Here is a 15,667-nt window from a genome sequence, read left to right on the forward strand (position 1 = left end):
ATATCTTCTCTACTTCGACCATCATCAGTTATTTTGCTCAACCATAATAACAAAACTCCGTTACTACTTTAAGTGTCTCATTTCCTAATCTAATTCCCTCAGCATCAACCGACTTAATTCGACTACATTCCATTATCCTCGTTTTGCTTTTGTTTATGTTCATCTTATATCCTCCTTTCAAGACACTGTCCATTCCGTTCAACTGCTCTTCCAAGTCCTTTGCTGTCTCTGACAGAATTACAATGTCATCGGCGAACCTCAAAGTTTTTATTTCTTCTCCATGGATTTTAATACCTACTCCAAATTTTTCTTTTGTTTCCTTTACTGCTTGCTCAATATACGGATTGAATAACACTGGGAGAGGCTACAACCCTGTCTTACTCCCTTCCCAACCACTGCTTCCCTTTCATGCCCCTCGACTCTTATAACTGTCATCTGGTTTATGTACAAATTGTAAATAATAAGTAACTAATTGTAAATAACTATGAGAACATCGAAAACTTATAACTCTACCAACTGTCACCATACTATAGCCCGCTACACATAAGACGATGCTTCTGCGCATAGAGGCGGAGCGATAGGGAGGCGTTGAGTGGATGAGGTTTGCGCATGCGTGGCGGCAGAGAGCGGGCAAACAGAGTCCGTGTTGCCGAACTCTGTTGCTGCGGGCAACAATGATATTCATTTGCTTCGCTACATCGTATCACTCGTTCAAATCTATGTGGGAGTAATACATTTTAAAACCGATTTCGATCATTCGTCTACATGAGAGAAATCTTACTTTTGAGTCTTAAGGTTGTGTCCACGGCTCCACAGCAATTGTCTGTGTGACGCCGGAAGGCGAGAGAACAGCTGATACAGCTTTGTGAAGACGTCAAGAGCAATTTTTCTCAAAACGACTACTGTCTAACGACAAGATCATCGAAAATAGTTGCAATAATTGCCATTTATTACGATTTGGACTGTGTTATAAGTAAAAATGCAATACGTAACAAAATAAACTTCATATTTGTTTGACAATTGCTTCTACTCCATATAATTTTTAAATGTGTATAACGCGCGTATGTGGGTGTGTTTCATTGCTGTTCTGTGTAAACCACTATGCGTAAAAAAGAATTACTGGTAGCAAACACTAGTGCAAATGACTATCGTAAAAATTGTCAGTATGTTATATTTTTCGGTGTCAACAGGCATTATGAGTTTAAACTAACTTGTTCGATATTACAGTGGGAGAACGCATTTGTGATCCATTGAACAAGCTAACAATTAACCGTCTTCTGTGGATAACTCGATGGAATGCTGACCGATAACGTCGAAAACCCCGATATATCGACAGATGGCCTTCCCTTTCATTTTAAGGCGTTTTCCATTCGTGCCATGAAAATGAGAGAAGTTTACGTGTCGAAATAGTGGAGTTTACCAGCCGCATTCTCGCAAGTAATACAACAGGCTGGGAAATGCTTAACTTCTCCTTGGGTAATGTGTTGAACATTATACACTGAATACATCACAGGCTACATATTCCCAGCCAATAAAAGCTAGGGAGTTCTCATGTACAGTGTATGCAATATGTTGACAAAAAAAATTTTAACAATGAACCTTTAAAACCAAGAAAGATCATTACTTTGTTTCAGTCTACACCGCAATATCATCTATCTGAGTCCATGTCCGAAATATCTGATTGTAAAATTAGGATGATACATTCAAGACTTTATCCACCTTTACCTCCCTGTGAAAGTCTAATTTTTGAAACTTTTGAGCATGACACACACAGTGTGCTCACGCTGAAGGGGGATGTCGTCTGTAGCTTCGTGCTCAAGCCTTTCAGTGTCTGTTATCTTGAATGTTTTTTCCCACATAGCTTGTAACTTGTGCGCAGATTAACTCTATGGGTTTATACTGACAGTAATATGTGAGTAAACGCAAAACTGTGTGACCACATTCACATTCAAGAAACTGAAATTTGTACATTCTGTCGCGTCATTTCTCTGTAACAGCTGAATGATAACGGTAATTACAATGACCGACTTCGAAGCTAGGTATGGCAAGAATTGTTCAGTGAATCACTTCTTGAAATTGACAGCGTTCATTTCCAAATGATAGTCACTATTGTTTTCCTTACATCTAAATACGAGTTTACTCTTAGGAACCAAATCAGAAGAAGAAATAGCATGCAGAATAAGTATCCGAGAACCTTTTCCTAAGGGAACTTTAAAACCGCCAGTACCATCACTCATTTTCCAGCAGGTATTCATGGAATGATTCTGATTCACCCACGTGTCATCAAGTAACTGTAGAACTACCTCTTCCTTTTGTATCGTGCATGTTTATAAAGGACGTGCTTTGTGCTGCGTCTATGCCACTTCTTTCAATTAAAAACTCTCTTCTTAACATGTTTAAAACCAATGTATTTATAACCCTTTACATTCACGAAGCGATACATTTGAAGCCAATTTGCTCACGTGTAATTGCAACAAGTTTTTGTGATGTTGGATATTCCCTTCTTATATACATTTCAAACACAGAGCGCGTTGTCAAAACCATCTATTTGTGTTACAGGTTTCTTGCAATTTCGATGATGTTCAGGCGCACGAAAACAAAATTTCCTGAGTTTTCTACAGCTCCGTCGCTTTTGGTTACTGCTCTCTGTACAGCTCCGTCACTTTTGTTTACTATTCTCTGTACAGTTCTCTTGCCGACACGTGCTTCTGCAGTTCGTTCTTGAGTCTTTAAAATGTCAGAAATAGAAGTATCTGTTTCAGATTTAAATTTGAAGAAGTTATAAATGCGGGACGTAAACCTCCTCGACTGCTTGTGAAGCATCTACATCTACATGATTACTCTGCAATGCACAGTTAAGTTCCTGCCAGGGCGTTCACAGAACTACCGTCAACCTGTTTCTCCACCGTTCCCCTCTCGAACAGTGCGCAGGAAACACGAACGCTTTTATCTTTCCTTGTGAACTCTAATTTCTCTTATTTTATTATGATGAACATTCCCCCCTATGTAGGTGAGCGCCAACAAAGTATTTTCACACTCTGAGCGGAAAGTTGGAGACTGAAATTTCATGAGAAAATCCTGCCACAACGGAAAACGCCATTCTTTAGATGACTGCCACCACAATTCGCGTATCATATTCGTGGCAGTCTCTCCCCTATTTCGCGAAAATACAGGGTGATTCAAAATGAATACCACAACTTTAGGAATTTAAAACTCTGCAACGACAAAAGGCAGAGCTAAGCACTATCTGTCGGCGAATTGAGGGAGCTATAAAGTTTCATTTAGTTGTACATTTGTTCGCTTGAGGCGCTGTTGACTAGGCGTCAGCGTCAGTTGATGCTAAGATGGCGACCGCTCAACAGAAAGCTTTTTGTGTTATTGAGTACGGCAGAAGTGAATCGACGACAGTTGTTCACAATGTCTGTATATGGGGCCCTGAGAATCCGCGGGAAACAACTCAGTATGAACGTGACTCGCCTAAGGCGAACGTTTTCTGTGCCATTTCAGCCAATAAAGTTTTTGGCTCCTTTTTCTTCGAAGGTGCTACTGTAACTGGACTACAGTATCTGGAGATGTTAGAGAATTGGCTGTTCCCTCAGCTCGAACAAGAAGCACAACAATTCATATTTCAGCAGGATGGAGCGCCACCACATTGGCACTTATCTGTCCGTAACTACCTGAACGTCAACTACCCGAGGCGATGGATCGGCCGCCAGGCAGCCCGTGACAGAGCACTTCATCACTGGCCTCCAAGAAGCCCTGATCTTACCCCCTGCGATTTTTTCTTATGGGGGTATGTTAAGGATATGGTGTTTCGGCCACCTCTCCCAGCCACCATTGATGATTTGAAACGAGAAATAACAGCAGCTATCCAAACTGTTACGCCTGATATGCTACAGAGAGTGTGGAACGAGTTGGAGTATCGGGTTGATATTGCTCGAGTGTCTGGAGGGAACTTGTTTTTGAGTGAAAAAAAACCTTTTTAAATACTCTTTGTAATGATGTATTACAGAAGGTTATATTATGTTTCTTTCATTAAATGTCATTTTTAAAGTTGTGGTATTCTTTTTGAATCACCCTGTACAAAACGAGCTGCGCTTCTTTGACCTTTCTATATCAATTCTAACTGCAGTGGATCCCACACCTGACAGCAATACTCCAGAAGAAGGCGGAAAAGCATAGTGTAAGCAGTCTCTTTAGAGGACCTGGTGCATTTTCTAAGTGTTGTACCAATAAATCGAAGTCTTTGGCTTGCTTCCCACACAATGTTATCCATGTAATAGTTGCATTTTAAGTTATTCGTAATTGTAATCCGTAAGTGTTTAGCTGACTTTACAGCCTTTAGAATCGTGTGTTTTATCCTGTAAACCGAATTTAGTGGGTTCCTTTTAGTAACCATGCGGATGACTTCAGACTTTTCATTATTTAGAGTCAGTTGCCACTTTTCTCACTACACAGATATCTTATCGTTTTCTAATTTGTTTTAATCTCTGATGACTATATAAGACAGTAAATCACAGCATCATCTGCAAACAATTTAAGAGGGCTGCTCAGATTGTCTCCGAAATCGTTTATTAGATCAGGAGCAGAGGAACGCCTATAACACTTCCTTGCAAATGCCAGATATCACTTCTTTTTACTCGGTGATTTTCTGTGGATTACTACAAAAAAAATGGTTAAAATGGCTCGGAGCACTATGGGACTTAACACCTGAGGTCATAAGTCCCCTAGAACTACTTAAACCTAACTAACCTCTGGAGATCACACACATCAATGCCCGAGGCAGGATTCGAACCTGCCACAGTAGCCGTCGCACGGTTCCGGACTGAAGCGCCTAGAACTGCTCAGCCACCGCGGCCGGCTCGATTACTACATACAGTGCTCTTTCTGGCAGGAAAGCACGAAACCAGTCGCACGACTAAGACGATACGCCATAGGCACGCAACTGAATTAAATTGCTTGTGAGGAGATTCACGTTTACTGCCATCACATAACATTTTTATTCGGAAATCACACTAAAGCGTTTACAGACACACATTCACAGCTATACTACTACAAGAAAGCAATATCGACATCTGAATGAATAATTCTGTGGCTCTGTGAATGAAACTGCATTGTCGCAAAATACGGCAACAGCGCAGCACGTAGGAGAGAGGTTCTCGCAGTCCAGTTTGTAACTCGCGTCTAGCCGCTCGGAAAGAGAACGAATCCTATTCGTTACTAGCAGATGCGCAGGACGGCTGAAAATAGGGCCGCCTTCCAACATGATGCGAGCTATAACAGAGAAGTAAATAATACAACATATTTTGAAAAATCACTTTAAATAATGATCACACTATTACCGTCTACCACAGTTGCATCCATATGCACCTTCGAATGATGTGAGACGACAAATGATCAGCTTTAGATGTTTCCATCCTGTCTTGACATCAAATCACTTGAATCTTGCGCCAAACAGTGTTGTCTCATCGTTCATCTGCACGGAGAGCGATTAAGGTGGCAGACGCGGTGCAATTATGTAGGTATTTTTATTTCAATGGGATATGTCATACGGAAGAAATCTGCATATAATTTGAACGGTTCAGTTTTCACAAAGAAATCATGGCTACTGCTTTTTATGAAATGTCAGTGAGAACGACCAAAGAGGCAATGTCAGGGTGGCAGCAGTGTATAGAAACAGAATAACAGCGCGAAGCCGCAAACAGTTTGAAGTGGTGGGTTGTTTGAGGTTAATTTTTGTCATGTCTCATAAAGAAGAGTTGGCTCAGGATGTTAGGAAGCTGGTGAAACAGCTAACTGGTTTCGAAGTAAGCCAATATTTTGTAATCTATATGCCATCGGGAAAAAACAGAGAAAATCTCTAGAAGCGGATAACCAATGAATGACATTTGCTTTTGTTAATGTTGCAGGATGATGATGAGAACCTTAGACAGTGCGAAAGTTATGCATTATCAAATATTTTGTATCATCGCTGCGTGTCTGTCGAAGGGCAAAAAGTTCGTAAAGCTATGGATGGGATAGTGACGAAATTTTTTGTACATGGCCATTTGCAAGCTTCTAAAAGATTGTCGGAGCTTTTTGAAAAGTTCTTAACAGATGAGAAATTTGAAGATCCATCCCACGTAAGCATTAGTTCCTGATGCCTTAGGTAAAACGTGAACATGTGTGGTCAGACTTGTTTTACTTTTCAGTGCGACGAGCGATGGTCAATGTTATGGCTCTTGCTGTGTTTGGCAAACAGACCAACCAATAAAATTCAACCTAATGAAACGCCAGAACCCGTCAAAGAAAAGAATGGTGACGAGAACTTTGATTGGGGAGCATATTTAATGGATGGAGTTGCTCCGTTTAGTAGACCGTACAAGGATGATTCAGATGTAAGTATGTGCATAGTTTTAGCTGTTTATATTATTAACTATGTTGTGTAAAAAACTCTGTTACTGTAGTGCTGCGTCGTTCATATATTAGTTATGTTGTATACTTAATGTGCCCCTTCTATTATACCTGTGTTAATAGTTTATTGAGAAATAATATATGTCCATGTTACAAAAGTGCTGTAGTTTCTCTGTGAGTAGAGATAATCTCCTGGGGAACAGAAGTGGTTTTAAAATTACTCATGTATGGGGTTTCCCAAGACTCAATGTTGTGCCAACTATTGTTACTCATATTTGTAAATGATTTCCCATCCAATATACAAGAGGCTGAATTAGTTCTTTCTACAGATGACACTAGTATTTTAATCAATGTCAGCATACAAACATTAACAAAAGAAGTGGTAAACAATGTTCTTAAAACTATCTTTGACTGGTTTTCCACAAATTGTCTCACTGTCAAGTTTGAAAAGCAACAACATATTGGAGTTATGCACATCTAGGGGTACTACACCACTGAGTGTAACCCAAGGTGAGAATATAATAAAATTGGGGGGGTGGGTGGGAGGGGGGACTTCAAAAGTCTTAGGGGTTCATATTTATGACAATTTAAACTGGAAAAGACAACTACAACTTAGTTCAGTCTCATTGGCATTTAGAATCATTGCGAATCGTGGGCAGAGACAAATCAGTAAATTGACATATTTTGCGTATTTTCATTCAGTAATGAAATGTGGGATAATGTTCTGGGGTAACTCATCTTTACGTAATAAAGTGAATCATTCCATGTCGAATCAGCACAATGATTTTATTTCTCATCTCAGATTTTGATGAAACTTGGCATAGAGGTAGTGTACATATAGAAAAAGGAAAATACCCAATTTTATTAAAATGCAACAACCCATTTTGAAAATACAGCAATGTGAAATTGTCAGAAACCTCCAAACAACACCCAACTGCCATACTAATTAAACTAATGAGATAGATGTCATTTTGCAGTATTTTCTGTGAGATTTTTTATAATATGCAACACAGTATGGAGTTGAAATGAAATTTTTTTCAAATTTAAATGAAAATATAAATTTTTAATTTGATTATAAAAAAGCACATCTTTAAAATTTTTCAAAAATTGTATAGCCTGCAAAACTTCACATTATTGTTAACTAATTCCCGAAGTATGAAAGTGGGAGTGTCGCGGGTACACACCGTTGTATAACTTAAGAAATGCATATTTCACTAATAAAATACATTTTTGTAAAATTTGCAGATTTAAATGAAAACGCGCATAACTTCATCCGTAGTATATCTATGTAAAGTAACACATTCAAATTTACTGTTAACACATACATTCAGAATGTCACTTGCGAAATCTGATACAAACAACGCGAATCTTAAGATTACACTTCCTTTTAAATGTACCTCATTTGTTTGTATAGCATCATCACCACCAGGAATCTTAATGTTATTTACAAGTACCCATAGGATGTTAGGTTTTCTAGGGTATGCTTGAGAGAGTGATGGGTTAGCTAGGTGAAGGAAGTAACTTTAAGTTAAAGACCTTAATGTTTTGTTGAAACATAAGTTAGACACCTTTTCCTGATTGGGGAGCATATTTTAATGGATGGAGCTCTGGTGCAGACTGCACACAGTTGAATATTGGGCTCGTGAAGATAAGTAGTTAATTCTATAAAAACTGTCAATTAAGTTAATACTACACCACAAGGAAGTTAGTCTGTTTCATATTATCTTTTGAAGGTTTCACTCATTGCAAAGTATTACTCAAAAAAAAAAAAAAAAAAAGAGAGAGAGAGAGAGAGAGAGAGAGAGAGAGAGAGAGAGAGAGAGAGAGAGAGAGGGGGGGGCAACCTAAGGGCTGGCTTCTGCATACTTTTGATGTAGGTTTACATACAAATTTAAGACATTTGCTTAAGTATTAAGTGAAGAATTTAGGTTGTTTTCATTAGACATAGGTTTAGTAGTCCCATATCTACTCAAGGACTTAAAGATTTTAAGTTGTCTCTTTTATTTCCTTTCAAAATGTGTAAAGTATATATAGTGCATACGAGATCTTAGGTCTAATTTTTCAGATATACAAGTTTTGATTTTTAACCTTAGTGTAAGTGCATTACGTTACTATAGTAATAGTATATGCATATATTAAATGAAAGTGCTGGCAGGTCGACAGAAACACAAACGAACACAACTCTTTGTCTTTAAATATGTCTGCTTGTGTCTGTATATGTGTGGATGGATATGTGTGTGTGTGCGAGTGTATACCCGTCCTTTTTTCCCCCTAAGGTAAGTCTTTCCGTTCCCGGGACTGGAATGACTCCTTACCCTCTCCCTTAAAACCCACATCCTTTCGTCTTTCCCTCTCCTTCCCTCTTTCCTGATGAGGCAACAGTCTGTTGCGAAAGCTTGAATTTTGTGTGTATGTTTGTGTTCGTTTGTGTTTCTGTCGACCTGCCAGCACTTTCATTTGGTAAATCACATCATCTTTGTTTTCAGGTATATTTTTCCTACGTGGAATGTTTCCTTCTATTATAACTATATGCATATATTATCGTTCCATGCTAACTTCAGCGACTCTTGTGATCTGTAGTTAGTAAAATATTACTTTTATTGTCCAGATAAATTTTGTAAAAATATTGTAAACAACCATGAGCGAGAAGCATTTTATCTGCCAGAGGAAAGTTAGTTCTGGAGATCTGTGCAGCTGTCTGGTGTAGCAACATGGAAATTGGGGAAGTAAATAGGTCTCTTCCATGGTATTGCAGAGTATGTTCAAGGGATAGTAAAATAGCTGAATAGGGAGGGAAGATTAGAGCCCTTAAGTCTGAACTGGATAGTGCTAAAGAGGAACTGGTGAGATCAAGGGAGCAGAAGGGTGAAGGCAGGTGGGAGGAAAGTTCTGTTGTTAAGTTGTAGCCAGATCTTGCAGGAAAAATTAGGTGACGGGTACCTCGTCACATGTATTTTCAAGCCCAGTGCATGTCTTAACCAAGTGATAGAGGATGTAGTATCATTGTGCAAGGGTTCCACAAACCAGGATTGTGTTGTGGTAGTAGGTGGAGTGGGAAACAGTATTGATAGGGATCATGGCTACAATATTCAGTGTGACATGGTAAAAACAGCAGCTGCAATGAATGATACAAATGTTGGCTTGGTTCTTGCTTTCATGTGCTATGATTGGCCCCAGTTGAACAGCTTTGTCAGGAGGCGGCTACTTTGTCAGGCATATGTTTGGTTCCTGTTGATAGTATTGGTAGATGGGATTTCACAAGACATGGCCTGCATCTCAGTCGGAAAGGGAAGGGTAAATTGGTTGGAAGGATGGCAAAATCTTTAAGGTGGAAAGGGGGGGGGGGGGGGTGGGAGGCGGGCACTGAAACTCATGGGAGTACGTCTTTTTTAGGCTAAGATCAGTGTCCAGTCATCCACCATTGATTGAAATGCTCAATGAGAAGCTCAGAGAGGCAGGTACTAGAGATGTTAAAATATCACAAGATTCTCATAACAGTACAGTGAAAAATAATGTTCATATGTCACAAGATTCTTGTAAAGGCACAGTGAAAAATAATGTTGGTATATTGCATCAGAATATCAAGGGATTAGAAAAACAGAATAGATGAGCTTGTTTGTTTCGAACATTTAGAAACTGAGGTTGGAAGAGAGGTACCATGAACATCATATAGTCACAGGTATGGAAATGGTAAATGTAGATGGATATAAGATTGCAGCATATGTAAGTAGAGACACTAGGGAGAGAGGAGGAGTTGCCATATCTATTAAAGTCTGTCATAGTGTGAAAAATTAGGAAACTAAAAAAAACTTGTGTAGAGGAACATATAGAAGCATTTGCTTGTGAGCTGAAACTAAATAATGGTACTTTTATAATTGTAGACATGTATAGGTCCCATTGGGAAATTGTCAGCTGTTTTTGAAAAACTTGGGTTCTTTGTTGTGCTATCTGTCAGACACAGGGAAGCAAATTATTGTTTGTGTGGATTTCAATGTAGATTTTTCTAAAAGAGTCAGATAGAAATCTTGACCTTGAAGTATTACTTGATTCTTTCAGTTTAACGACACTTATTGATGTGTGGTACAGGAAAGCAGAAAACTGATGGATAATGTTTTTATAGACAAAGATAAATTTAACTGGACAAAAACTTTTCCTGTTAAGAATGGTATGTTTGATCATGATGCACAGGTAGTTACAGTATATGACATAACTCCACACAGTCATGCAAAACAGTCCTCCAAAATAAGTGTTCAATTAACGATTTAACAATTGAAAATTTTAGGGAAAGCTTGCAACAGTTAGACTGGGATGAGATGTTCAGGGAATCTGATGCTAATTTAAAATTTAACCTATTTCATGATACCTTTGTGAGTATATTTGAAAACAGTTTCCCTAAGAAAACAGTGAAATATAATTGTTAGAAACCACCTAAAAAGCCATGGCTTTCTAAAAGGATGAAAATATCTTGTAAACAGAAAAGGGTGATTTATCTTACAGCTAGGAGGAGTAATGATTCAGAAACAGTGAAACATTATAAAAACTACTGCACTGTATTAAGAAAAGTTACTAAAAAGTCCAGAAGTGTGTGCATTTCGTCTGAGATTAGTACATCTGGTAATAAAATTAAAACAATTTGGAATATTGTTAAAAGGGAGACAGGGCAACTTAGAGCACAAGAGGGCTGTATTTCTATCAAACTCAATGAAAAGTGGGCTGTACATTGAAGATATGGGTCTTATGGGGAGCGTGCCAGAGATAAGTCCTTGCAGTCACACAATCCTCCGTGTTCTTGATGGCTCAGATGGATAGAGCAGGAGATCCCGGGTTCGAGTCCTGGTTGGGTTACACATTTTCAACTGTCCCCGATGGTATTTATCAACGCCTGTCAGCAGCTGAAAGGTCTGAATTCATTGCAGTTTTTATCTTTGAGAGCAGCAAGATCACCAGTGGTATATGTTCTTTCGGACATGTCCGAAAGAACAAATACCATCTTCATACCATGAAAAATTCAGTAGCAAGAAGTCAGAAGTAGAAAACACTCTTAATAATAGTTTTTTAAGTGTTGTAGAGAAAATAGGATCCAGCTATTATTAGAAAATGCAAGGCAGTATTTGAAAGAGGCAATACCTATGCAGTTTGATAAAACTGAAATTCAAACCACCTCTCCTACTGAAATTAGGAAAATAATAAATTCACTTAAAAGTAAAAGCTCACATGGAATTGATGGCATTTCCATCAGAGAACTAAAAGCTTGTTCCCAACAGATAAGTAGGATTCTCAGCCACATATGTAATAGCCCACTAAAACAGGTCATTTTTCCAGATGGACTGAAATACGCTGTTTTTAAACCATTGCATTAAAAGGGTGATTGGTCTGATGCTGGCAACTACCACGCAATCATGCTTCTGACAGCTTTATCCAAAATTTTTGAAAAAGTGATATAGTCAAGAGTAGAATCACATATTTGTCAAAATGAAGTACAAACAAAATGTCAGTGTGGTTTTCAGAAAGGCTTTTCTACAGAAAATGCTATATATGATTTCACTGATCAGATATTAAATGCATTGAATAACTGAACATTACCCATTCTGGAAACATCCCCTAGGCTGTGGCTAAGCCATGTCTCTGCAATATCCTTTTTTCCAGGAGCGTTAGTTCTGCAAGGTATGCAGGAGAGCTTCTGCGAAGTTTGGAAGGTAGGAGAAGAGGTACTGGCGGAATTAAAGCTGTGAGGATGGATCGTGAGTCGTGCTTGGGTAGCTCATTTGGTAGAGCACTTGCCCGCGAAAGACTAAGGTCCCGAGTTCGAGTCTTGGTCTGGCACACAGTTTTAATCCGTCAGGAAGTTTCATATCAGCGCACACTCCGCTGCAGAGTGAAAATTTCATTCAGGAAGAATGGTTGTTTGAATGCATCTGTGTGTGCAGTTGTCAGTTGTTATTGTAATCTTATAATCAAGATCACGATGTGAACAGTATGTAGGGCATTGTATATCCCTAGAGTAATCATTTAAAGTCAGTTCTTGAAACGTCGCACCCCCCCCCCCCTCCCCCCCCCTCCCCCCCCGGTAGCTGGGTAGCTGAGTGGCGTCAAATCGAAAGGCTTGCACCTGGCGAATGGTTGACCAGACGGAAGGCCCTAGTCACATGACATTTATTTTTAGTTCTTGAAGTTTTGTTAATAGACTTCCTCGGGATAGTTTGTCTGTCCACAAGAGTTAGCCAGTTAAGTTCCTTCAGTATCTCTGTGACACTCTCCCATAGATTAAACAAACCTGTGACCATTTTTACTGCACTTCTCTGTATATGTTCAGTATCCCGTTAGTCCCACTTGAGCAGTATTCTTGAATGCGTTGCATGAGTGATTTGTAAGCAATCTCTTTTGTAGACTGACTGTATTTCCCCAGTATTCTATCAATAAACTGAAGTCTACCATCTGCTCTACTCATGACTGAACCTATGAGATCATTCATATCCCTACATACCCAGGTATTTGTATGAGTTGAGTTGGCAGATTCAAACAGTGACTCATTGATATTATAATCATAGGATACTATATTTTTTTGTTTTCTGAAGTGCAAAATTTAATATTTCTGAACATTTAGAGCAAGTTGCCAATCTCTGTACCACATTGAAATCTTGTTAAGATATATCTGAATATTTATGGAGCTTCTCTCAGACAGTACTTCATTATAGATAACTGCATCTGCCTGATTTTATTATTAATTTTGTCTGCAAGGTCATTAATATACAACATGAACAGAAAGGGACCCCAACACACTTCTCTGGGGCAAACCCGAAGTTACTTTTATATCTGATGATGACTCTCCATCAAAGGTCACATGTGGTGTTCTCCCTACCAAAAAGCCTCAATCCAGTCACCAATTTCACTTGATAACTCATATGATTGTACTTTTGACAATAAATGTAGGTGTGATACTGAGTCAAATGCTTTTTGGAAATCAAGAAACACTGCACCTACCTGGTTACCTTGATCCAAAGAATCAATAATAAATGAATAATAGTAAAAAATAAATGTCGTGAGAGAAAAGTGTGAGTTGGGTTTCACATGATTGATGTTTTCAAAATCCCTGCTAGTTGGCATAGAGGACGTCATTCTGTTAAAGACCCCTCACTATGTTTGAGCTCAGAATATGTCCTAAGATTCTACAACAAATCAATGCCAAAGATATTGGATGGTAGTTTTGTGGATCTCTTCAATTACCCTTCTTGTAGATGGGTGCGACCTATGCCTCTTTCCAAGAACTGGGCAAGAGTTTTTGTTTGAGGGATTTAAGATAGATTATTTTAGAAGAGGGACTAACTCAGCTGCAATTTCAGTACAGAAGCTGACAGGGATTCCATTGGGGTCCGGAGCTTTGTTCAGTTTGAAAGATTTAAACTCTTTCTCAACACAGCTGACATTAAAACTTATTCAGCTCATTTGTTCAGTGGTACGAGGATTATATTAGGGCAGCTGTCCTGTGTTTTCCTTGTAAAGAAATGTTTGAAAACAGAGTTAAGCATTTCAGCTTTTGCTTTGTTACTCTGTTTCAGGTCCTGTCTCATTCGCTAGGGACTAGAAACTAACTTTGGTGCCACTAACAGCCTTTATGTACGACCAGAATGGCTTTGGATTATGTGAAATGTCGTTTGACAATATTCTGCTATGGTAGTCGTTGAAGGCATCATGCATTGGTCTCTTGACAGCCAAATGCATTTAATTCAGCATCTCTCTGTCATTAGCCCTATGCTTTGTTTTATGCCTATTATGCAGCAAATTCTGCTTCTTTAGAAGTTTCTGTACAGTGACTGTATACCATGGAGGTTCCCTCCCATTACGAACTGCCCTACTGGGTACGTATCTATCCAGTAGGTGGTCAGTTATTCTTTTAAACTTGTGCCAGTGTTCCTCTGCATACTCCTGACCTGTGCTGAAATTTTCAGGTTTCTCATTCAGATATGGCATTACTAATTTTTTTATGTAGTTTACTGAACATATCTATCTTTCTGCTTGTTTTAATTGTCCATTGTACTTTGTTAATCATTGTTACCACAGCCACTTCATGGTCACTGATACCAGTTTTGACGGGGAAATTCTCAAATACGCCAGGTCTATTTGTTGCCATTAGATCCAATATATTGACACGTAGAGGAAGGTGTAAGTAGATGAATGACAAACCCTAACTTCACTTAACAAAAGTTTATTCAGCACTTGACATACAAGAGTGCGGAACGAACTGCCTCCGGGCAGAACACATACGGTATATATACAACTACAGAACATTCCATTACAATGATTCTTGCCATTTGTGTATACTTCTAGAATGTACTCGAACCAAATACAGAAATTAAAATGTTTCATTTCAGGTGAGTTTTGAACTCGCGACCCTCCATGCAACAATCCAGTATCATAACTACTATACTACAGCGACTGCGCTACTCAGCTTCTTCTGTGACATTGCTCCCTCCTTAAGAGAACAGCGTCTTGGTGTTACATCATCCTAGTCCAGGAACGAGTCATCGGTCCTGCATACTCCAACTCCTGATGACTGAAGTTCACCCTGGTGGTCTCTTTTTAGAACTTCCCTTGCTGCTATGTTCTTCAGTACCTTTCCGCTTGTTGCATATTGCTGGAGCTTCAAATTTACCCTGGGTTGCAGGATCCTTATAGGGCTTCATTCGAAGGACGTGGACCGTACCTCTGATCTTTCATCGTCTTGTGTTGGGGTCGAAATCTTCAACTTCATAAGTAGCATCAGACAACTGTCTTACAACCTTATAAGGTCCAAAGTAGCACCTGAGGAGCTTCTCAGAGAGACCAACCTTCCGAACAGGAGTGAAGATCCAGACGAGGTCACCAGGCGGGTACACAACAGACCAGTGGCTCGCATCATACCTTCGGCGATCGTTTTCTTGAGCTTTCAGCGTGCGGAGTCAAGCTAACTGCCGATCTTCCTCAGCTCTGGTTAACACTTGGCCAATGTAGTCCACATCATCAGGATGTAACAAAAACACAGTGTCCATCGTCGTCGTCGCTGCCTTACGCCCATGCACCAAAAAAAATGGCAAAAATCCTGTGGTGTCTTGTTTGGAAATGTTGTAGGCAAACGTCACGACAGGTAACACCTCATCCCAGTTGCTTTGCTCAATATTGACGAACATTGATAGCATGTCGGCCAAGGTCTTATTAAGGCGTTCAATAAGCCCATTAGTTTGCGGATGGTAGGCAGTCGTCATGTGATGAGTAATGTTGCACCAGCGGTTTATCTCTG

General features: G+C 39.2%; 1 protein-coding gene across 2 annotated transcripts in view; it reads left to right on the forward strand.

Annotated features, from left to right (window-relative positions):
• Positions 1-5,199: 5,199 nt before the first annotated feature.
• The window catches only part of LOC126161330 (gamma-tubulin complex component 5), a 147,319-nt gene continuing 136,851 nt past the window's right edge, over positions 5,200-15,667 (forward strand). The window contains exons 1-3 of one of the 2 annotated variants that reach the window (XM_049917088.1): positions 5,660-5,807; positions 5,910-6,122; positions 6,192-6,377. In XM_049917088.1, coding sequence (XP_049773045.1) covers positions 5,742-5,807; positions 5,910-6,122; positions 6,192-6,377 — 465 coding nt within the window. In that variant the 5' untranslated portion in view covers positions 5,660-5,741. Of the gene's footprint in view, positions 5,288-5,659; positions 5,808-5,909; positions 6,123-6,191; positions 6,378-15,667 lie in introns of those variants that run through there. The other variant, XM_049917089.1, reaches the window with a different exon arrangement.

This window comes from Schistocerca cancellata, chromosome 2 (genome assembly GCF_023864275.1).
Source record: "Schistocerca cancellata isolate TAMUIC-IGC-003103 chromosome 2, iqSchCanc2.1, whole genome shotgun sequence".
NCBI lineage: Eukaryota > Metazoa > Arthropoda > Insecta > Orthoptera > Acrididae > Schistocerca > Schistocerca cancellata.